The sequence below is a fragment of the Phacochoerus africanus genome, chromosome 2 (genome assembly GCF_016906955.1).
Source record: "Phacochoerus africanus isolate WHEZ1 chromosome 2, ROS_Pafr_v1, whole genome shotgun sequence".
NCBI lineage: Eukaryota > Metazoa > Chordata > Mammalia > Artiodactyla > Suidae > Phacochoerus > Phacochoerus africanus.
The window spans coordinates 51,864,446-51,890,375 of record NC_062545.1 but is presented as its reverse complement, the minus strand read 5'-3'; the positions used below and the strand labels follow the sequence as shown (position 1 = coordinate 51,890,375).

The 25,930-nt window shown below is 38.1% G+C and overlaps 1 protein-coding gene and 1 non-coding gene across 2 annotated transcripts in view; both read right to left on the bottom strand.

The window, feature by feature from the left end:
• Window positions 1–25,930, bottom strand: part of RIMS1 (regulating synaptic membrane exocytosis 1) — a 461,151-nt gene that overhangs the window by 296,148 nt on the left and 139,073 nt on the right. The window contains 1 exon segment of the mRNA XM_047760358.1: window positions 6,973–6,991. Coding sequence (XP_047616314.1) covers window positions 6,973–6,991 — 19 coding nt within the window.
• LOC125121816 (U6 spliceosomal RNA) lies at window positions 9,288–9,394 on the bottom strand. The gene has a single exon (XR_007133667.1). It is a non-coding gene; the product is annotated as a U6 spliceosomal RNA (small nuclear RNA).

Genomic DNA, 25,930 nt, shown 5'->3' with positions numbered 1-25,930 from the left:
CAAAAGGTCATCTTCTCTTGTTTCTTCACGAGCAGGTCACTGTAAGTGGTCTAATTCCCATTCATCACCTGGTCTAGCCCAGCACACCCGGTGTGACAACAGCAGCATCCTCCCAGAAGTCCATTCCCACCAGTCTTTGGGTACAACCTGGTGATGTCCCTTTTCACAGAAAGAGTGTACATTTACAAACATCTAAGTGAATGAACTGTCATGCACAGCTACGTCTGTGTTACATTATTAGTTGAGCGACTGTGTAATCAACAAGGAAGAGAAGAACGCATGTTCAGAAAATATAGATGTGTTACCTAGAGCGCAGTGCCACTGGGTAAACTGCATTATCACTTTGACATGTGAGGAAACTGAGATTAAACGAGTCTCCCATAATGTTAGAACCAACAAGGGGCACTGAAACACAAAATCCAGGTCAGACAGATCTCAAAGTTCACGATCTTGACAGTTTACCATGCTCACTCTCCAGAGAATTCTAAATGATAGATATTTTCTCATCTGAATAGATGCAAAGGAAGTAAGAGCAGCTGTGACCAGCAAAGCATGCATGTCTGTAGATACAAAAGGCTGGAAAGGAAATGTCCAGAGTTCCCTTGGGGACCCTGGTCCTTATTTCTCACTATTCCTCTGGTCCATCTTTATCCTTTTTCCTGGTATTCTGCAAGACACTCCGATAGCTCTTTAGCAACCCAGATGGGGTTCTCCGACTCACAAAGGAAAACATGCCACTCCCCACCTGTGCCCCACCAGTGCCACTGTGGCAGCCATGGAGGTTGGGGGTGCTGAATGCTCTCATGATGATGGGCCATGTTTCACCCCAGCCACACAGACCCACATTATTTCATTTCAGAAAAGGCAGCTGTGCTGAAGGGCAATTCAACAGTTTCAACCACTTGACACTTAACTATGTGCATTGCTGTCTTATCGATAAATAGCTGTAGAATTCTGGGAGATCTACCATAGGTTGTGAAATTTTAGCAGAGCCAAAGATGTCAGGAAGAATGCATAAAAAATGATGCATTTGTTTCCCCCTTGCTGGTATCACCACTGATCTGTCAGCATTGCATTTCTTTAGTCATTTAATAAAACTACTGTTGATCATCTTGGGATGCATTAGAATTTAAAAAAAAAACAGCTAAATGGCCATTAAATTATATTAATACTTTGCAAAATAAATTGCTAATTAGTGTAAAAGAGGAGAGTGCACTAAAATAATTATAACTTGTTTCAATACACTTTTAATTTGATCAGGAAGTATGTCTAAATTTGCTGGGCTCTCAGGGTCGGTGGTTGCGGCTTGCTGCCATTACTAAGCTCCACGGTGTTATGATTTGGTATTCTCACCATAAGAGGAGTGTTCCCACGCTTGTCCACTAAGGTTCACAACCAATTTTCTCAGGATTCTGCCTGTACAAACCCACAAACAATGGCCCGGCATCAGGTCCTACGAGCTACAAGAAGCAGAGGTTAGAACACAGCCTCTGTTGTGAGACTGCCCAGATTTAAATTCTGGCCCTGCTGCTCCTTAGCTCAGTGAACTCTGACAAGTCACTTACCTCTTCTGGGCCTCTGTTTCCAATGGGTTATAAGAGCACCCCATACACACAGTAAACATTCAACATTGCTATGAGAATTCTGTGCAGTTCTTCCTTCTCTCCCTACCCCTTACAAACTGAACAAGGTTAATGCAAAGAGTGTGCCTTGTTGAGAAGAGAAACATAATCTCCAGAGTCAAGTTCAAAGCAGGCCTTATTGTCCATACTCTCAAAGACCAAGGAAGTTCAACCAGCTCCTGGCCTTTGTCAGAATGAGAGAGTGAAGAGGGCTGGGGCAGGAAAGTGGTACCATCTGGAGGAGTCATTGAACTGAGATGAAGATAGCTTTCTCTTTACCCGCCTCTGTTAGTCACATTCCATTTCTGAAATATCATTGAGCCTGATAAGTCCATCCACCAAGCTGGGGCCTGGCCATAACCTCTGGTCCCCAAGGTGGACCAGATGCCACTAGCCCTGCAAAAAGTATTGGCAGCTGCAGGCTCATTGCCTGGCAGGGAAAGGCAGAGAGAAGGAGGATTATGAGAGCCCTTCCTGGAGGCCCCCACTGGTACACTGCACATACACAGTTCCCCTTAGACCTTCTAAGGGCCCACCACAGAAACCCAGGTGAGGGCAGGCATCTGGACATCTGCGCACAGAAGGGAGCCAGGGCTGGGCGTGGGGATGAGAGAAGCTGTGATGGCTCAGAAGAGGTCAGACACAGCCTGTATGCTCTAAGGATGGCCTTTTCCTCTCCCACTTCTAAAAGCCAGAGCAGAGAAGAAGGAGCAGGTGTCACAATCAGACCATGGCCCACGCCCTCGAGCCCACATGGGGTGCAGCCCTGCTGTGGCTCCACACTGAGGAGGAGGGAAGAGAAGGCATGGAAGGCGGCCGCTGCACATCACAGGTGAGGCTGAAATAGTAAAGAGGATGGACCCTCTCACTCCCAACACCAGTTTGCTCTTGTTAAGTGACTGTGACTGGACATGACAGAATTGGACCAAGATGGCTCTAACAGAGACTGACTCAGAGCAGGAAGGAGAGCCGTGCGGGGCCCCAAGGAGGGGGTTTTTACTGAGAAACAAGGAATAATCTGATGCCTTCTCCTCATGAGGTGGGACTTCTCAAACCAAATATTTCTTTTAAGAAGGCAGCCATTTCGGACATGGATTAGTCACAGGGCACACAGCTGTGCTCAGGTCTGTCCCCCTGCAGAATCATGGGCAGTTTGCAAACTCCTGATCTCTGTGGAACCTGTTAGCCTCTTAAAAAAAATCATTCTTCCTTTATCCTGATTCTCTCAAATTGGGGAAGTAGAGTCATTGGCTTCTCTTTAGTCTCTCTGGACAGGTTTTCAGGGTGGATTCTTCAGTTTCACACTGAAAAAGGTACTTTGGCTCCAATAAGCAAAGGGACTGTCACATGAAATGAATATTTACATATATATATATAGATACACTTATTTTATAGATACACACACACACACACACATACACATATGTAGTGGCATCCAAGTTACAATAGTAATCAAGTGCTTTCTTTTAGGGAAAAAAATGTAGAAGTATTAGACTAATCTGCTAAAAATAGGTAGCAAGAATCAACAATGAAAGTGTAAAGAAATGGTATACTCACCCTTTTCCCTACATTCTTCTTCTTCTTCTTCTTTTTTTTTTTTTTTTTGTCTTTTTGCTATTTCTTGGGCCGCTCCCGTGGCATATGGAGGTTCCCAGGCTAGGGGTCTAATCGGAGCTGTAGCCACCGGCCTACGCCAGAGCCACAGCAACGCAGGATCCGAGCCACGTCTACAACCTACACCACAGCTCACGGCAACGCTGGATCGTTAACCCACTGAGCAAGGCCAGGGATTGAACCCGCAACCTCATGGTTCCTAGTCAGATTCGTTAACCACTGAGCCACTATGGGAACTTCACCCTCAAAATTCTTCTTAGGGCTCCCCAAACAAAGGCCATATCTTACAAAATATTTTATATCAGAAGGGAGGTCATTTTAGGGGTTATGGGTAAAGCCACACATGTTTCATGTTGTCTGGCGAGCTGACCCTGTCCCTCAGTTTTCAGGGATAAAAGCCATCCAGGGACTGTTCTGCCCTTGCTGGTTAAGTTACATAAGGACACCTACCCTCCCACTTTCTGACTTCCTGATCCACAGTAAATGCTATTAGAATGCCCACAGCCCTGTTGCTATTGAACTTGGCTTTATAACTACAATTAGATAAATTTGACTCTATAAACTACAATTTGATGTTGCAACTTGTGGATTCTTCTGCACTAAGAAGTTCTCAGGAGTTCCCGTCGTGGCGCAGTGGTTAACGAATCCCACTAGGAACCATGAGGTTTCGGGTTCGGTCCCTGCCCTTGCTCAGTGGGTTAACAATCTGGCGTTGCCGTGAGCTGTGGTGTAAGTTGCAGACGCGGCTCGGATCCCGCGTTGCTGTGGCTCTGGCGTAGGCCGGTGGCTACAGCTCCAGTTCAACCCCTAGCCTGGGAACCTCCATATGCCTCGGGAGCGGCCCAAGAAATAGCAACAACAACAACAACAAAAAAGACAAAAAAGACAAAAAAAAAAAAGTTCTCAGTCATCTGCCTTCACTGTTGAATTGTCAGAAGGGATGAGTGGCCAGATTCCAAGCTCTAAAGTCTTGAGGCTGGTTCCTACCTGATCAGCAAACATGGAAGGAAAAACAAACAAAAATCCCCCTGGAGCAAGACAGCAGTTTTTGGTTCCTGTGTCCTAACCCGGGGCCTCGGCTGCCAAGAATCAGATAATCTTGCTTTCTGGGTGGCTTATCTGTATCCCAGATTTCCTGAGCTTGACCCCTGATATTCCCACTGTCTTGCTCTTGGGGGCCCTGTCCTCTGGTCCACCCTGAACTCACCTCAGAGCAGCCCTGCTCCCAGCCATGCTGCTGGTCCTCTGAGAGCATCTCTCCATCTCCTCCCCTAGTCCTGTGTCTGTCTTTCAATCTTTCCCTGCAGCCCCGCCCTTCCTTCCGTGTCTCACCTGCCACCACCCTGGGGCGCATCCACCTCCAGGACAAGATGCTGACATCAGTTCAGGGGCTGGAAGGTAATACATGCTCTGCAGTTTATACAGACTGCTGTCAGCCCTCCCCCAAGTATTTTAACCGCACCAAGAAACACATAGCTTAATCTCGGGCCAGAGTAATGAATGTATTCCCCATTCTCAACCTGTTTCTCATAATTAAAGTTTAAAGGTAAGAAAATAACTTTTGATGTGATAATAACCTTTTCATTAACATTTTTATATTTAATCCTATTTCCCAGCAGGCTGTTGATGAAACACTTCACTCACCAGGCCCAGTTCCTTCATTATGATACTACTACCCACTGCTATAAATATAGATTGTTCCTTCTCCAACTTTCCATTTTCTATTTTCTTTTCTTTTCTACATCCTATACACATAGTCAAAATCTATCCTGTAACTCTCAAGAAAGCAACATGTAGGCCACATTTTGTTGCAGGTCCCCGATGAAAGGCAAAGCTTTCCTGCAATGCCGAAGGACAGCAAGGCTCAGGGGAAGGGTGACGCAGAAACACAGGGACCATGTTGGCTGAGAAACAGTAACGGCAGGGCCTGAGAGGAAATGTTTCATTGGGAAATCCTCTCACTTTGGATGCAAGAGCCATTGAACCACACCCTGGTGCAGGGCTAGATTTTCACACTGTCAGCTAAAGTAATTCTTGCTGTAATACAAGATGAAGATATTTGTAATATTTATTTTGTGCCCACTGTCCACCATTCCTACTCAAAATCATGACAATACCTAAGACTATGCATATATTTTCACCACTGTGGATGGATCATCACAGTTTGCAGGTGTCTCAACAAATATGCTATTTTAACCAAAGGGTGGTAGACGGAATTTAATGGCCAATCTCACTAAGATCATAAGACAAGTCCTGAGGGAACAATGAAGGTTATATTCAAGGCCAACACAAAGAGCGATAACTCCTTTCTTTCTTTAGAATCTCTGTGATCCAAACAATATCCAAAAACATGACTTTAGTTTCATTTAAGTAATGCAACAGTGACATTACATGACTGTTATAGTAACAGAGACTTTACATCACACTTTTCCATTCAAGCTAGCAATGTCTTTTAAGTCTAACTCTGAATTGTACCCTATTGTAAAGAAATATTAAAAGATCTGGGGAGTAACAAAACTTTAACTTAAAAAAATATATTTTAAGTTAGAATAACACCAATCATACCTGAAAGAGGTTATTTCTCCTTCCTACTTCTCTGGTTTCTAAAACTAGAATTTGTAACACGAATACCATAGTACAAATCCATTTTTTCCCCTCAAATGATCTTTTTACATTTTACTCCTGATTTCCTTGGACCTCAAAACTCACTCTTAAAACGCATATTTGGAAAGAAAGTATTCTGAAATAGAAAATTTAATGACATTTTTATTTTAAGAATTGAGCAAGCTTCATCATGATATCTGGACCTTTCAAGACAAGCATAAGGCTGAGATAACTGGTAGCTTAAGATGGAAAAGGCAACTGACATGCCAGGCTCTGAATAAGGACTCTAAGATCCTCTTGGCCCCTGTGAACCATGGCTGTCTTAGGAGGCCCACTGGGAAGCAATAAAGGTATTACCAATAAGTGAGAAGAGCACGCCTGTGTAAAAGGAGAACTGAGGAGGTTCTAGTAGCTCTCTTTTGGGTAGAACTATCATCATGGATCTTCTGATGCTGCTTGGAAACTGCAATCAAAAGGTGCCTGTCAAACTCACCCTTTTTTATAGACATTGACTCCATGTACTTTCTGGTTAACTTCTGCTAAAACATATAGATCTATTCTGATTTGAAGAACCGAATTTGTCTCTGAGACATTGGGAAAGAATTAGAACTCATGCTGACTAGGATGAGTCTACAGTAAGTTAAAACCACTGTATTAAATATAAATGGCAAAAATTCAGATTGAGTTTTCTAAATAATTTCACACTTTCATAGAGTAACTTCTCTCTTTTTATTTTCCAACATTCTAATTTTACTGATGAAAGTCAGGTAATTCTTTCCATAAAGGAAAACAAAACTAATTTTATAAACTGTGTTCGGTGTGTTTATGCTTGTGTTCAGTAACTACTTGTGAAGCCTGCATTGTTAGGTGTAGTCTTTCATATCCCATGTTAGAAGGATAGCTACAAAGCCTGTTATTGTTCTGGCCAATCTCATGGCACTTTCCTCCTCTCTAGCCAGGTTGGCCCTCTTACTTCCACAAGAACTCCCTGGAAAAACACTGACCTCAGAGATTTGCACATGTCGCACCAGCTACATCAAACCTTCCCCTGCTTATCTAGCTCACTCTCACATCCTTTTCAAGTCCTTGCACAAGTGCTACTTTCTCATGGAGACAGCCCCTACTACCATACCTGAATACACAAATACATCCTTCTCTATGACTTCTGAGCCTACTTCTCTCTCCTTTCTTGGCCATTTAGTATCTTCTAATATAATACAAATTATTTTTATTAATTTTATTTTCTGTCTCTACCCAGTATAATATAAGCTCCATGAGGGAGGGATTTTTGTTTTATTCAGTTTGTATTCCAAAAATCTTTAAGTGCCAACCACTCACAGTTGTTGAATGAATAAATTGTTTGGCCAGTAGTATTGGGTTTGGAGCTACTACAATTCGCTTGCTACCTCGGATAATGGAAATGGGAAGTAATCCACAACTAACTGCCCAACAAACTGAAAGAGTTTGACAAATAGTTCCAATTGGGGTGCAACTGATTTTTCAGTCATAGCCCACATAAAAGAACAAGACTTTAACCGAGATTTCTTGGTTAGAAAAATAATGTTAAAAGCCACTTAATTCTACAAAGTAATTAATACTAACCTGTTTATTTTATAGGCCTGGTGTCAATTTTATGAAAGGAGAATCTGGATGAAATTTGTAGGTCCTTTAATTGACTCTCTTCTACACTGCCAGCTAGGTCAGAATAGCTGTAAAGTAGCCTCTATAGCTTATGGACATGGCAGGTAAACTTTTTGAAAGCTGTTTTTTGGTTCCATTAGCCTCCTATCTCTCATATAGTATATTCATGTCTTTAAATTTGGTATTACAAGGCATTTAATTCAGGCAGATTGGCAAACTGCTTAAGGGTGGCTGGTCGCTAGGAATTAAAATACAGTAGCCCAATAACATATGATTATCATTTCTAGCCATTATTCCACAGAATCCCTCCTTTGTAGTATTTAGAAGGCCATCAAATAAATTGTGAAACTGAAGATTCCAGGTTTGCATTTAGATTTAATTTGGAATTGCTGAGTGTCACATTGCTGCTTCTGGGAAACAAAACTCTAATAAGTAGTTAAGTCTGATGAGCTTATTCAAAGAATCTCAAAACTACAATGAGGAGAGAAGCAGAAAGAGAAAATCAATCTCTGCAGTGGGCAGGGTCACACAAAAAGGCTGTGAGCAGCTAAAACCAGAAGCCTAGACTTGCTCTGTTACGCAGGTCACTCCCAATTGCAGAGCATAACATTTTAGGCCATAAAAAAAAAAAAAAACAGACTTTTTTTTTATAACTGCATATTTTTCTATAATGAAGAGAGGTATTTGAGTCATTAACAGAAATAGTATTTACTTTCCTAGGTCAGGTGACTTTAAATTATATTTCCTAAATCTAAAGACATTTTTAAGTCTCTATTCTATGCAAAGACTCAAATCACAGGAGAACAGCAGACTACTATATCATACAGTTAAAGACGAAGGAGGTATATTGATCACAGAAGAGACTGTTTAAATGGTCTAAAATATCTATTTTCTGCGGTCATTGGCCTGAAGCAAATATTCAAGGCAAACATTCTACAAAAGTAAAATTCCCCCAGAATTCCATGTTTTTTAAAATGAAACCTAAAATTTCAGTTCTCATTATAAATGTTCTAAAGCATTCATTTCCCACCTGTCTCCAGATTCCAATGTATAGCACATAACCTTGCTAAAAATAATAAATAAAAATATGAATAAACACAATAGTACCCATATGGTTGGCTTCCCTTAAAGTCCTTCCATCTTATTCATAAATATATATGCTCCTGTTCCTATCTTTTTCTCTCTAGCAGAAATAATTTCTTTTCTTTCCTTTTTTTTTCTTTCTAGGGCTGCATTCTTGGCACATGGAGGTTCCCAGGCTAGGGGTCTGATCGGAGCTATAGCTGCTGGCCTACGCCAGAGCCACAGCAATGCCACATCCAAGCCACATCTGTGACCTATACCACAGCTCACGGCAATGCTGGATCCTTAACCCACTGAGTGAGGCCAGGGATCGAACCCACATCCTCATGGTTACTACTCGGATTCGTTTCTGCTGTGTCACAACTGGAACTTCCAGGAATAATTTCTTTTCTAATAAAGGCTGGTCTAGCTGAATATGCATGGACATGGGCCCTGTAGCACCCTCAGCAACCTAGTTCATCAGATGTACTCCTCTGTATCTTCAAACTTTTCCGGAACTGTGGCTTCTAGTGTCTAAGCGTGGTCAAGTTTCCTCAAGAAAACATCCACCCCATCTCACTCCCCAGCCCACCCTCTGACTCACATACTCACAAAGATGGGTGAGAACAGTGTCAGGCAGCACTTTTCAAACAGACCTGATGGTTATGTAAACACAGAACCTAAACTTAAGGCTCATACCCACCCAGGCTGGTCCTAGAGCTCAACAACTTTTTTTTTTTTTTTTTAAATATGGAACGCTTCACGAATTTGCGTGTCATCCTTGCGCAGGGGCCATGCTAATCTTCTCTGTATCATTCCAATTTTAGTATATGTGCTGCTGAAGCGAGCACTCAACAACTTCTTGAGAGTTCAAAAGAGACATGTGACCACCAGTCACTATTGGCCCAATCGTTAAAGCACTAATATACATATCTGGAGTCCTACATACCATAATATATACACAGAAGCTATTGGGTTTTGATTATATTATTGGCAATTTTGCTTTCCTTTTTATGTTTAATTGCATTTTTTTTAAATGTACGTATAAATTATAATAAATTTCTTGAAAATTTTATTCACTAAGATTTTTACTCAGAGATTCCTCAGCGTTACATCTTTACTTAAAGCTATAATTAGAGAAATAATCACATCAGTAAATAAAGTTGAGGTGTAGTAAATCAGACAGAAAGGGGGAAATTCTCTTTAAAAGTACCTTACAATTTTCTAAAAGCAACATCAGATTATATTTGATAAACTCACTGGTAAACTGAATGTTCTCAAAGGAACAGAATCAGAATTTTAGAGTTAAACCAAATATTCCTGACAGAATATATCCTCAAAAAGAAAAAAAAAAATCAATGAATGATCTAGGCACAAAATTGCACCGTGCAATTACATCCAGTTTTTTTTGTTGATCAATTTTAATGCTGACATTCCCTTCACACTCAGAGGCCATCAGGGACTTTCTGGAAGAACCACACAGTGTATGCAAAACATCAACAAGTAACAGTTTGATTTTTTAAAGATTTTCTTTCTAGATTTTTAAGGTAGGAAGATAAAAATGTCAGCTATGAACCCTTCTATTTCTTTATCATTTCCTTTTCTTTTCTAAGAGAAAGTTGTGGCAGAACGGAACTTGCCTTTTGAGGAACTTCTTATTTTACATTCACAATTATCAGTGATGCAAATAATCTCGCAAGTGTGTGAGTGTGTGTTAGTGTGAGCCAGTGTCTTCTATGATGGTGGCATTATACACCATGATTCTAAGATAAACTGAAACATGGAAAAAATTATAATTAGTACCAAGTGGGTGTAGTGTAAGAGCTAAAAAAGCAAAGTAAGAAAGTTGAGATTCATTTTCATATTCAATTCAGGTACTGTCTGAGGCTTGCTTTCGGGTGATTTCGGATTGTTAGAACACTTAAGCTGTCTTCAAATTTTCCAAATGATTAACAGTGCTTCATAATACTTTCCTGTGCTTCCTCTGTATACTGCATTTTCTCCTCCCTTATTAGCATGCTGTGTTTAGAGATTACAGAACAAGAATGGTCCTATCTAGTGTATCTCAAAGAGTATTTCTAATAGAGATGTCTTTCCCATTATACAGGTTCTTAACATGCAGAATATAGCAAAATACTTAAAAATGGGTCCACAGGATTTTTCCAACTGGTACTAGTGTAAGATATAAAATGATGACCCAAAATACTTGGTCCACGGGGACCACTATGAGACTAGTGGGTGGAAAAAGCAGTATTCTTTTAGTATTCAGAATACTCAAAAGCAACGCATTTTTAAAAATCATAAATCACCTAAGAACAAGCTTCAGACAACACCTGAATTGGATATGAAAACTAATCTTAACCTTTCTACTTTGCTTTGTAAGTTCTTTCTATAGCACCCACCCAGTTTTTTAAGTATTTTACCATGTTTGACTTGTTAAAAACTTTACAATGTGAAAGGAAGAGGCAACTCCATTAGAAATATCCTTTGAGGTACAAGAGACTAGATTATTTATCTGTAACTCCCTAAGCATAACATGCTAACCTCAATTAAGGAAAAGAGAAAAAAATGCAACAGAGGATGCAACAGAGTGTTTTAAGAACACTATTAATAATTTGGGGAAATTGCAGACAACTGAAGTGTCTGTTTTTTGTTTGTTTTTTGAAGTGTCTGTTTATAAAAAATGACAGAAATAAATTATAGCCCAACTGTACAGTGACATATTTTCCAAATATTAACCATAATGCGTAAAAAAATACTTACTGACATAACATATGTTGTCTATACTTTTTAAGACAACTTATATATGTGAGGAGATTTGGAGTAATTATTAAATTTTTCCTTTTGTTTATCTAGATTAAAAAATAGTTCTGAAAATAATATCAGTGGAAACTCATCAAAACCTCAAGGCACAACTACTGCAATGATACTTTTGAAAAATATGTATTGACAGAGGCTTTCTCCATTAGAGGGCAGCTCCTGTTGGCAGGATTTCTTGTCTAAAGATTTGGGCATCTGCAGTGAAGACCATTCAAGGTTGACTCCTCAACTACATTAAGACTACTTAGCTTTATATAGTAGCTGATCTGGATTTACTGGGTGAGAGTTTAGTAATTTTTTTTTTTTTTTTTTTTTTGGTTAGGGTGCATCCATGGCATATGGAAGTTCCTAGGCTAAGGGTCGAATAGGAGCTGCAGCTGCTGGCCTACACCACAGCCACAACTGTGCCGGATCTGAGCCACGTCTGCAACCTACACCACAGCTCATAGCAATGCCAGACCCTTAACCCACTAAGCAAAGCCAGGGATCAAACTTGCGTCCTCATGGATACTAGTTGGGTTCATTGATGCTGAGCCACAACAGGAACTCCCTAGTAAATTTTTGAAGAAACTAATTAACAATATTGTGTATGTTACTATATTAGAATATGCACATTTAGAAAGGATATTTAAACCATTTTTTAAATTGAAGTATAACTAATTTACAATGTTGTGTTAGTTTCAGGTGTACAGCACAGTGATAATAGTTATGTTTTATATATATATATATACACACACATACATATATATTCTTTTTCAGATTCTTTTCCATTATAGGTTATTACAACATATTGACATGGTTCTCTGTGCTGTACAGTAGTCCTGTTGTTTATCTATTTCGTATGTGGTAGTATGTATATGTTAATCCCAAACCCCTAATTTATCCCTCCCCCCTCTTCCCTTTTGGTAATCATAAAATGATCTTTTATCTAACAATCTAACAATCTCCCCAACCAGAGTTATGTTTTCTATGTCTGTTTCTGTTTTGTAAATAAGTTCATCTGTATCATTTTTTAGATTCCACGTAAGTGATATCATATGATATTTGTCTTTGACTTACTTAGTATGATTAATCTCAAGTCAAATAACTATAAAGTTTCCATCCATGTTGCTACAAATGACATTATTTCATTCATTTTTATGGTTGAATAGTATTCATTGCATATATGTATCACATCCTCTTTATCCATCTATTGATGAACACTTAGGTACCTTCCATGTCCTGGATATTGTAAATAGTGCTGCAAAGGACATTGGGGAGCATGTGTCTTTCAAATTAGAATTTTAAACAGGAAGACAATATATAATGTAAAATGACATTTGAGAATCCCAGCTGAAAGTGCCATGAATGAGATCTACCTATCAAGGAGGAAATAGACTGAGAGAGTAATTTAGATTTGGAATTTGGGGTTATGTAAGCCTCATTGTGAATCCTTGCTTTACCATTTATCAGTTTTGTTTATTTGGACAAATGACTTAACTTTACTAAGCCTCAATTCCCTCATCTGTCAAAGTGAAATGATGAAAGGACCTACTCTATGGGGTTGTTGTCAAGATTACATGATGAGAAACAATAAAAGTATGTGTTTGTGCTTGCACAGCACATGGTTTGTGCTTAGTAAGTGATAAAAACACACAAGGGCTAGGGATCCCATTCCCTGATAATTCATGCACATCCCCTAGTTATTTGTTGGCCAGCATATAGAATGGAAGCCAGCTTGCAAGGAGTGGGGTCTTATAAGACAAGAAAAAGTAGTAACAGTAAGAATATAATTTAAAATGTGGAGTAAGAGAAACATCACAGCCATATCAAGTAAAGCTTCATCAAGCCACAATGTTAAGAGATCACCTAACAAGGAAGAGCTGAATCTCAATCTTCAGATTTTTTAATATATAAGCATTTTAAGTTGTTAAGACAAACAATTACTTTTGATACCATTTGAAATACATATATCCAAACAGTTTTTTAGGATTTCATATTATACTCCTTTTTTATGAACCCAGATAAATTTTAAAAACCTCTTTAAATTATCTAAAAATGAATAAAAATCTAGGAAGATGGGTTGACATCATATACCAAAAGAGGGATTAATGTAAAGTGTGTGTCCATATGTACACACACATGCTTACATGTGAAATTCATCAATGCACTCTAGAAAAGTGTGTTTGATGTGTGTTTGCACTAACTACAAGGTGAGCAGGACAGTACAGAATATCTGAAATGATCATTGGACAATAATATAACAAATAGGTTTTCAAGTAAGTGGGGTGTTAGGAGTTAAAAATATACATTATTATCAATAAAATGAATCCTATCTTTTCAGTATTGAAAAGAAACTTCTAAAATTAAAGATTACAATTAAATCACTAATTTGGTTGGCAAACTTTGGAGCAAACAAAGGTGAGACAATAAAATGATCTTTTATCTAAACATCTCCCCAACCAGAGTTATGAAAAAGCTAAAAAGTTTAGATTCAAAAGCTGAACTTAAGTATTACTGGATATATATTAAACTGCCTTGAAATAGCATTGCTAACAGCCTGTAAATATGAATAATAAGCCAAACCACCTACCTTTTAAAATATGTAATTGAACCAAAAATATTATTTAATAAGTGGGTTAAAGCCACAGCAAAAATAAAGAATAGGTCAGTGGAAACTGGGAACATTTTAAAATTCATCTTAACTTCCTGGGATGTGTTTGATGATGAGGTACAGTGCATGGCACTGCCATTCTTTATGTAGTAGATTCTCCAACTTATTGAAATATCCCATCTCAAAAGGACCTAATTGCCTCCCATAATAAGAATAATAATGATAAATGAAAAAGCATGGCAACAAATCACATATAAAGTAACTCCCTTAAGGATAACAGCCGATTTTTCAGCAGAAACTCTATAAGCCAGAAGGGAGTGGCAAGATATATATATGAAGTGATGAAGAGGAAGAACCTAGAACCAAGAATATCTACCCAGCAAAGCTCTTATTCAGACTTGATAGAGAGATCAAAAGCTTTATAGGCAAGCAAAAGCTAAGAGAATTCAGCTCCTCCAAACCAGTTCTACATCAACTACTAAAGGAACTTCCCTAAGTAGAACAGGAAAAGCCACAATTAGAAACAAGAATATTATAAATGAAAAAGCTCACTGGTTAAGGCAAAGATAATATAAAAGTAGGAAATCACCCACTGACAAATATGATATCAAAACTAGCAAGCCTAAGAAGAGGAGAGGACAAATTCAGAACATTGAAAGTGCATTTGAAATTAAGAGACCAGCAACCAGAAACAATTCTGCACACATATACATGGTTATATCAAACTATAATGGGAAACACAAATCATATAACAATAATGTTTACACACAAAAAAGAAAACAACAAGCCAAACATAACACTAAAGGGAGTTAGAAAATGACAAGAGAAGATGACAAAAAGAGGAAGGGAAGAAAAGAGACCCCAAATAGCAACTCCAAAATATTAAGAAAATGACAATAACTACATACTTATCCATAATTACATTGAATGTAAATGGACTAAATGCTCCAACTAACAGACAGAGATTGGCTGAATGGATACAAAAACAAGGCCTATATACATGCTGCTTACAAGAGACCCACTTCAGATATAAGAACACATACAGACTTAAGTGAGGGGATGGAAGAAAAACATGTAAATTGGAAATTACAGAAGAGCAGAGTAGCAATACTCATACCAGATAAAATAGATTTTAAAATTTACCAAGGCTTGATCTGTGGCCTAAAATGTGATTTTAAAGTAAAGAAGGTCACAGGAGAAAGAGGTATATTACATAATCATTAAAGGATCAATACAAGAATAAATAACAATTTTAAATATACATGCACCCAACATAGGAGCAGCACAACATATAAGGCAACTACTAACATTTATAAAAGAATTGACAGTAACGCAGTAATAGTGGGGAACTTTAACACTCCACTTATAGAAATGGACAGACCATTCAGACAGAAAATCAACAAGAAAACACAGGCCTTAAAAGACACACTAGACCCAAATAGACGTAACTGATATCTACAGCACTTTTCCCCCCCAAACAGCAGAATATACTTTCTTCTCAAGTGCACATGGAAAATTCTACAGGATGGATCACATTTTAGGCCACAGATCAAGCCTTGGTAAATTTTAAAAAACTGAAATTATTTCAAGCATTTTCTCTGACCACAATGCTATGACGCTGGAAATCAATGACAAGAAAACAGCAAACAAACAAACAAACACCTCCTGGAAGCTAAACCATATGCTGCTAAACAACCAATAGATCACTGAAGAAATCAAAGAGGAAATAAAAAAGATACTTAGAGACAAATGACAATGAAGATACAACAATCCAAACTCTACGGGACATAGCAAAAGCAGTTCTGAGAGGGAAGTTTATAGCAATACAATCTTATCTCAGGAAAAAAGAAAAAACCCAAATAAACAACCTAACCTTACACCTTAAACACCTAGAGAATGAAGAGCAGAAAAAGCCCAAAATTAGTAGACGGAAAGAAGTCATAAAAATTAGAGCAGAAATTAATAACATAGAGACAAAGAAAACAATAGAGAAGATCAATGAAAGCAAAAGTTGGTTCTCTGAAAAGATCAGCAAAATTTGATAAACCTTTAGCCAGACTCATCAGAAAAATTAGAAATGAAAAAAGGGAAATTACAACTGAGACTATAGTAATACAAAGGATCGTGAGAGACTACTCTGAGCATCTGTATGCCAGTAGAATGGACAACCTAGAAGAAATGGACAGATTCTTACAAAGGTACAATCTATCAAGACTGAACCAGGAAGAAATAGAAAATATGAATAGACCAGTCACAAGTGCTGAAATTGAAAATGTGATTAAAAAACTTCAAAAAATCCCAAAAAAGTCCAAGACCTGATGGCTTCTTAGCTGAATTCTATCAAACATTCAGAGAAGAGTTAATACCTCTTCTTGTGAAACTTCCAAAAAACTGCAGAGGAAGAAACAACCACGAGATCATTCTATGAAGCCACTATCACCCTCATACCAAAACCAGATAAAGATACCACAAAAAAAGAAAATTACAGGCCAATAACACGGATGAACATAGATGCAAAAATTCTCAACAAAATACTAGCAAACTGCATACAAATATATATTAAAAAGATCATGCACAATGATCAAGTAGGATTTATCCTAGGGAAGCAAGTATTCTCCAATATTGATAAATTTATCGATATGATACACCACATCAGCATACTGAAAAATAAAAACTATATGAATATCTCAATAGATGCAGAAAAAGCTTTTGACAAAATTCAATACCCATTCCTGATAAAAAACTCTCCAGAGAGTGGGCATAGAGGGGGACTAACTCAATATAATAAAAGCTGTGTATGACAAACCCACAGCTAACATCATTCTCAACAGTGAAAAACTGAAAGCATTTCCACTACAACCAGGAACAAGACAAGGATGTCCACTTTCATCAATGTTATGCAACATAGTTTGGGAAGTCCTAGCCATGGCAATAAGAAAAGAAAAAGAAATAAATGGAATCCAAATTGGAAAAGAAAAAGTAAAGCTATCACTGTTTGCAGATGACATGATAAATATCTAGAAAATCCTAAAGACACTACCAGAAAACTGTTAGAGCTCATCAATGAATTTGGTAAAGTTGCAGGATACAAAATCAATACACAGAAATTGACTGCATTTCTGTATACTAACAATGAAAGATCAGAAAGAGAAAATAGGGAAACCATACCATTTACCATTGGATCAAAAAGAATAAAATACCTAGGAATAAACCTACCTAAAGAGGCAACAAACTTGTACTCTGAAAACTATAAAATGCTGATGAAAGAAATCAAAGATGACACAAATAGATGGAAAGATATACCATGCTACCATGCTCTTGGATTGGAAGAATTAATATAGTCAAAATTAAAACACTACCTAAGGCAATCTACAGATTCAATTCAATCCCTATCAAATTACCAATGACATTCTTTACAGAACTAGAACAAACTATTTTAAAGTTTGTATGGAAACAGAAAAGACCTCAAATAGTCAAAGCAATATTGAAAAGAAGAAACAGAACTGGAGGAATCAGGTTCCCTGGCTTCAGACTATACTACAAAGTTACAGTCATCAAAACAGTAAAATACTGGCACAAAAGTAGAAATATAGATCAATGGAACAGGATAGAAAGCCCAGAAATTAACACAAGAACCTGTGGCCAACTCATCTGTGAAAAGAAGGCAAGAACATACAGTGAAGGAGAGGTAGTCTATTCTATAAATAGTGCTGGGAAAACTGGACAACTGCATGTGAGAGAATGAAATTAGAACATTTTCTAACAAAATACACAAAATAAGCTCAAAATGGATTAAAGACCTAAATATAAGGCCAGAAACTATAAAACTCCTAGAGGAAAACATCAGCAGAACACTCTTAACATAAACCACAGCAACATCTTGTTTGGTCCACCTCCTAGAGTAATGACGATACAGACACAAATAAACCAGTGGGACCTAATTAACCTCAAAAGCTTCTGCACAGCAAAGAAAACCATTTAAAAAAATGAAAAGACAAAGCACTGAATGGGAGAAAATCTTTGCAAATGATTCAACCAACAAAGATTTAATCTCTAATATATACAAACAACTTCTACAAATCAACAATAAAAAAATAAAAAACCCAATAAAAAATAAAAGAATAAAAAAAAATAGAAGAACTAAATAGACATACATCCAAAGAAGACATACAGATGGCCAACAAGCACATGAAAAAATTCTCAACATCCCTAATTATTAGAGAAATGCAAATCAAATCTATAATGAGGTACCACCTCACACCAGTTAGAGTGGCCATCACTAACGAGTCAGCAAACAACAAATGCTGGAGAGAATGTGGAGAAAAGAGAACTACCATTCACTATTGGTAGAAATGTAAATTGGTATAACCACTATGGAAAACAGTATGGAAATAACTCAGAAAACTAAATATAGAACTACCATATGATCCAGCAATCCCATTCCTGGGCATATATCCACACAAAACTTTCATTGAAAAATACGCATGCACCCGTATGCTCATCGCAACACTATTCACAATAGCCAAGACATGGAAACAACCTAATCCATCAATCAATGAATGGATTAAGAAGATGTAGTACATATATACAATAGAATACTATTCAGCCAGAACAAAGGACAAAATAATCCCATCTGCAGCAACATGTATCAAATTAGAGACTCTCATACTAAGTGAAGTCAGAAAGAGAAAGACAAACACCATATGACATCATTTATATGTGAAGTCTAAAATATGGCACAAATGACCTATCTACAAAACAGAAACAGATCATGGACATGGAGGGCAGACTTGTGTTTGCCAGGGACAAGGGGGGAGTCAGGGGGACTTTCAGGGAGTTTGGGGTTGGTAGATCAGACTGTTACATTTAAAACAGATGGGCGATGGGCTCCTGCTGTATAGCATAGGGAACTGTATCCACTCTCTTGAGTAAGAACCTGATGGAAAATGAAAACAAACAACAACAAACAGATGTGAATGGGTGGCTGGGTCACTTTGCTGTATAGAAGAAACTGAAGGACACTGTAAATCAACTATACTGTAATAAAATTTTAAAAATCAAAAAATACAAATCTTATTTTTTAAGTGTTACCTATTTCCCTCAAATAAACTAGCTGAGAGCTCTACATTTTAGTTCCAGAAATCCTGACTTGACTCCAGGTGTACCTCTCAGAGCTGAGTACTTCTGATTTGGAAAACATGGCCTTGGCTGAAATGCTAGGATTCAAAATCTAGACAAGGATTTCCTAACATGACATTATTGTCATGTTGCCCAGAAAATTCTATTATTCATTAAGTCCTGTCACTGCTCTCAATTCCCTCCCAGTAACAGATGGTTGGGAACAGTAACCAGATACCAGGGTCCACCTTCACTCCTCTTCCAATGAAATAACCACATGCAAGGGAAAATGAGGCATGGGAAGGTTTACAGTTTGCAAAACTGCACAGATAACCTGATTCTACTCTTCATTTTGCAGATGGAAAACTAAAATTCATGGATATTAAGAACCTTCTATTCCACACCACAGAGCTTGTGAGTAGAAAATCCAAAATACTACTTTGAAACGCTCATGGTGTTAGCTTCCAAATGCTGATTTGCAGTCTCTGAATATCAAGTAACCAACCCTGACTTATATTGTTTGGTTATGCAAAAAAAGGTGAAAAAAACATTAAGGGAAGTATGACGGTAATTTGTATGAGCCAGTATTTCTTTTTCCTTCCTTAGCATCAGGTTCATTAAGTTTGCCTACCCAAGAATGTCTCATTAGTTATACCAGTTTTATTTATTTTTTTAAGTGCTGTGAATGCTTTGAATGCTTATATTAAACAGATCTATTGGACACAATACATATTGTGGTTAAAACTTCATTTGGGCTATTAAAATTAATCATAATCCACTGGTCTTTTAAAATATAAATTTAAAATGCAAACTAATAACTCTACTCAAATCACAGAACCAGTTAGAGTGCCTGATACAAAGATATACTGTCCTAAATGCCTTCAGAGGCTGCATCACAGAGGGTCCTAGGGTCTCAGAGGCAGGGTTACTTTGGGGGGAAGTTGGGGGGATCTTTATCTGAGTGGTAGGGAACTGTTTCCATATTTCACCAATGGGGCTGACTTGCAGATGAAGCCATTAGCTCTGCTGAATACCAGTGATCATTTGAATCCTGCTGAAACGTCAGTATACTTTGACCAAACAAGTTGCAGTTGCTTTCCACCATCAAAATGAATGTCAGGCAGAAAGGAAGATCCACTTAAGAAAAAAAAAATATATGATTTTTATCTCTGAATTTGCAAGATCTAGAGAACTGTGCCTTTTAGTTTTTGCTTTTAGTTGCTGAAAAAATATATAAGAATCACTAAATTGATTTCTATGACATATACTGATAAGAGTATAATGTTTAACAGTAGACGTTATTCAAAATAAGTATGTTGCCAATACATGCTGTTACTTCTAAAGCATCTTGACATTTCTTCCTAATGGAAAGCATTTCGTGAATGGTGATTTCTGGGGAAGAAATGATGGTTACACCAGAAAGCTTTCCTAAGCCATGTTGACACTGCTAGGAAAGTCAAATCGAGATAATTTATATGTTGAAATCTCGGTGAAATAGTATTTCAGTTTATTTTTAGAATATCACTGCTAATGAAAAGAAACCACTATTTCAGGTTATAAAATGTAGATATATTAGGAGAAAACCAAGACAGAGCAAGTACTTTAAAAAGATCATTGCATAAGAGTTCTTTTATAGCCCGGTTAGCTCCAGGCAATAGGAAAGCACCTCACAGTGGAAACTTGAAGAAATCCCAACACAAAAGATGTCAGAGCCCATTTCTGTGCCTCATTCCCAAGAGTTTCCTGCAAAACCCAGAGCAGTAAGAAATGCGTTCGTTATTGGCAAAGTACTTGCACTCTGAACGATATTCCTTTGAGGAACAGAATACGTAGCATGGCCTTTCTTTCAAGGCTGCTACACCTCACAACTGCTGACTTGACCTCCACTCACTCCCATTCCACAGCCCTGACCCACAAATGTTCAAGTAAACGCTTATTTCAAATCCCCACTTTTCCTGTTTCAACTGGAACTTACAAATGTACAATATTCCAGCTATTACATTTAAGGTACATAAGCCCTATCAGGTCTTTAAAGAAACAGGAGCATTTAAAGGATATTCTCCTCAAACCTCGCTCAGAAATCTGGGGGAAAAAAAAAAAAAAAAAGGTTTCCCAAAGGTTTTGAGTATTGTCCTTTTTTATGGTTCCGATGTGACATTGTTTACAAATGACCATTGCTTATCCAAAGCCTATGCGAAAAAGAGATTTATCACTCATTTTCAGAACCATCTTTGTCATGTCACTGTGGTGGAGGTATGGAGATTTTTCCATGTCTATCTTGTTTAACCCTCTTCACTGAAGATTTCCAGTGTCTTTTTGGAAATTGGGAGGGGTGAAGAGAATGTTTTGTTCATTTGTTTGTTCAACAGAGAATCACATCAAAATGTATCCTCTCCATGTCCCAGAAAAGGCTGGGATCATGCTGTAATATGAGTAACAGAAGCAGTTCTTCTATCACGTGAATCAGAGTGCCACATTTCTAAGACCTGAGCACCTCTGGGTGCAGCTCAGAACACGGCCACATGACACCAAGTATAAAAGTTTTTGTTTTATTTTATTTTTATTGGAGTAGAGTAGATTGACAATGTTGTGTTAGTTTCAAGTGTACAACAAAGTGATTCAGGTTTGTGCATGTGTGCATTTTCAGATTTTTTTCCCTTATAGGTTATTACAAAATATTGAGTATAGTATTGCCTCATTTTTTTGAGGTTTCTCCAGTCAACCTACAACAGAAAGGTGAAAATTGTTTCCTCCCTAAGGAAAAAAAGAACTTAAAGTAGGCCCACTGCTGACCTGCTAAAGCATTGCCTCAAAATGCAATTCAAGTGGTCACGCAGGTTTTGTTAAGATACTATGTAAAGAGGTTACTGCTCTTAGTTATTTTCAATTCTGGGAGCGCTTTTCCTCAAACTCTGCTCAGAGTGACAAATGGAACGCTGTGCTTTAGCACGTCAAAAGCCCAGGATTACCTTTCTCGTGACGAGAACACCAAAGTGTTTTTAGAATCCTTAGTGCTTTTTTTATGCCTGCCTATACACGCCCCCAAATGCCACTGAATCCTGACAGTCACTTCCTTCTCCCAATACCACCTGCTCCCTGAACACCCACCCACAGGCTGCTAAAATCCTCTTGTCACCTCGTCCACATGCCGACACAGAAGGCTGACTGCCATCCCCACCCCCTAACCTCCAACCTGCCTTGGGAATAAGGAAGCACACACACAGAACTCAGATCACAGTGGGGCTTACAATGGCTGAGGGTTATAGACCAGAAAGCTGGCAGATGCTTCATCACCCTAACAGGTCACCGCCTAAGAATCACAGCCGTTGTTTCAGGTCTGTATGTGACACCTACTCAGAAATACCGTTTCTAGGAGAAAGTTCAAGCTAAGATGGATTTATTGATCTAAAAGCAGGCACAGAGGATATACCATTCCCCTACTCCATTAGGAATTCCCAGGCTGGCCACTTCCACTCTTGGCCTGAGAAAAGCGTTGCATGAGTGACAGCTTCACATGGTTTCAGACTGAATTTATACAACAAAATGCTTTTCAAAGAATATATCTAGATATCTTTGAAAAACTATTTACCTACTTTGCACCCTTCACTGGGTTAAAGATGTGACGACCACTAATATGGAGGTTTATCAGGTGACAGCATTTCCCAAGATTTTATTGGAGTTTTTTCAGTGCCAGACTCATAAATCTGAGGCTGGAAGGAGACCTGATTGTGTTATAGGCTCTCCTATGAGTTGCAAACAGAGCCTCAGGGTCAGGAATTATGTTTAATTGTCTTTGAAACTCCACATCTAGCACAGTGCAGAGTCCTCAATCCAGGCATGGCCAGGGATACACTCAGCGTTGCCTACATGATACACAAACAGATCCGTGAGCGGATGAATGGGAAGGATTTCCCACAGCAGGCATGCTTGGTGACACTGCATGCCAAGAAGTTGTTCCTTTCTCTCTTGCTCCATTTGACTCCTTTTTATCAACAACTTTGGAGAAACAAAGGGAATTGTTACCTAAATTCAAGCTCTTACACTGACAACAAATAATCAATAGGCCTTCCTAAATGAAATGACTTGTGATGTTCTGGCACAGCCCATGAGTCTCACAGAGGACCACAGCTATGCTACCAGACTGACAGGAAGAAAATTCATCTGGAAGTTGTGGCCATGAATTGTTAGCAGCATTTTGCAAATTTGAGTGTTTCAGAAACACAAATGTAAGCTCTTCTTTGTCATTTGGTGAGTTATATCGGGTTTGAACCTACAGAATAACAGTGATATACTTGTTTAGCTAATTTTAAGGATGTGAAGTCTTGCTTTATTTAAAAATAACCTTTCCACGTGTTGCTGTGGCTCTGGCATAGGCCGGTGGCTACAGCTCCGATTGGACCCCTAGCCTGGGAACCTCCATATGCCGAGGGAGCGGCCCAAGAAATGGCAAAAAGACCAAAAAAATTAAAAAAAAATAACCTTTCCTACCCAAAACTATTACTTGGTCTTTTACCCAAAAGTGTCACTGAGATAAATATACTCAATCTCCCCTATGGCTCTTCTGGATTTTAACATACCACTGCCATTAATTTTGGAAACTTATCCCAAACTTTTCTGGTTATGAACTTCTAATTGGAATAATCAGAACTGTGGTGGGAAGTAGTCTTTTTCTTGTCCCCATAAGTGAATAATTGAGCTTCCTGGGATGTCACTGAGGAACATGAATGCTTACAATATGTTTTGTTTTATTTGTTTTATTTTTTTAATCTTTTTCTGAAAAATATTGCATAACTTCACAAATTCAAATACTGCTTTCCTACTATGGGCACATTGTTCTAATTAATTTTGAAAAGATGAAAGAAAATTGGAGCGGAATCTTAGATGAAGTGTCACTGAAGGCAATAGTAAATGAATTTGAATACTCCCATGTGGCTGGTGAAACTGGAGGAGGGGACCATTACCTATTAAAGCAACATCTTATAAAGTAGTGAATGTTCTACCCTTGAATCCTTTATAAAATGGCTAAAAATCCACATCTAAATGAAGTTTTTTATCCTCTTCTTAATCGTACCAACTCTGACAGAAGTTGGGATATCAGCCTCCCCATCTGTTGGCATTCGACATGTTAACAATGCCAAAGGCAGTAACAAGACAATAATAAGTCACCCTTATTAGACCCTAATCAGTGTCAGGCACTGTTAGACATTCTCTACAGACATTCTCATGTAATTCCTACCCAGTTTTTGATGTAGCTATCATCACCATGACCCCTTTTTTACAGAGGATGACACTGAGGCACAGAGAGGTTACTTGGCTAAAGTAAAACAGCAAGTGATAGTGAAGCTGGGATTTAAACTAAGCAGTCTGGCTTTGGCTCTTAACAACTGGCAACAGATGACTGGTTGAATATAGTAACTAATTAGTGTTATTGGAAGTTGTTAGTTATGGTCAATTACATTCAATTAATTTTCTCCTCTTAATTGCTTAACAGTTATGTATCATAATTGCCTTGCAGGAGAGAAAGCATATACCCTCAAATTCACATACCTCTTGGCATAGGACCAAGAGCTGAGGACTCGAGATTAGTTTCAGCTTATTAACTTGTTAACTTTTTAACTTATTAATAAGTTATTTAACTTTAAATGCTGGGCCCCTGTTCTTTAACTATAACAAAGATTATTTAACTAAGTGATCTTTAGTATCTCCTGAGTTCCAAATTCCAAGATTCTGTACTTTCTTGATATTTCTTCTACCTAATAAAGAAGAAGAATTTTATAGAATTCCTTAGTTTTAAAGAAGTGTTTTTAAATCCTAAATAAGGAACAGACACTTGTTCAAGGAAAAAGCAATATTTGTGAGCAAACAAAAACATTCCCACAGTCACCCAGTCTGAGAAACACTGATTCAAAAAACTCGTTTCATGCTATGAAAAATGTCTTTAGTAGTGAATCATCTCTGAAAAAGATAAATTTAATCATTATTACTAATAAAGAGAGTTGCCAGATTTAGCAAATAGACATGGAGGACACCCATCCATTTAAATGGGAATTTTAGATCAACAATGAATAACTTTTTAGTATGTCCTATTGAGGGACATGAATTTTAATATAAGTATGTTCCATGCTAAAATTTTTAGGGATGTACTAAAATCTAGGGACATACAAATTATTTGTCTTTTATGTGAAGTTTAAATAACAGGCCACCTGTTTTGGTTTTTTTTTTTTTTTTTACGTTTTAGGGCCGCACCCGTGGCACATGGAGGTTCCCAGGCTAGGGGTCAAATCAGAGCTGTACCTGCAGGCCTACACCACAGCCGCAGCAATGCCACATCTGAGCCGCAGCTCCAACCCATCCCACAGCTCAAGGCAACACTGGATCCTTAACCCACTAAGCTACACCAAGGATTGAACCCACATTCTCGTGGATACTAGTCGGATTCGTTAACCACTGAGCCACAAAGGGAGCTCCAAGGCACCTGCATTTTATCTGGCAATTCTACTGGTAAATGAGTTGCTCATCTGAGGTGAAAACATGAAACCCAAAGAAAATAATCAGAACTTCTGAACTATTGAGTGTGCATCTGAGTGAAAAATGCTAGCCTAAGGTATCCGTTTGTTTTTCTTGTTCCTCAAATTTTTGTGTCTACCCAAAACTAAATTATCATTTATATAGAGAAACACTAAATTGTGTTTCCGGTTACTATTCAAACACTGCAGGCAGGAGAATCTTTTAAAAAATCTTTTAAAATATCAGCTCCCACAGAGTTGCTGTTCTTTAATCCCCTGAGTGGTTTTCTGGTTTTCTTTAACGATGAGAATACCAGTAGAAAAGAAGTGTCAGTGTCCATGAAAGGCAA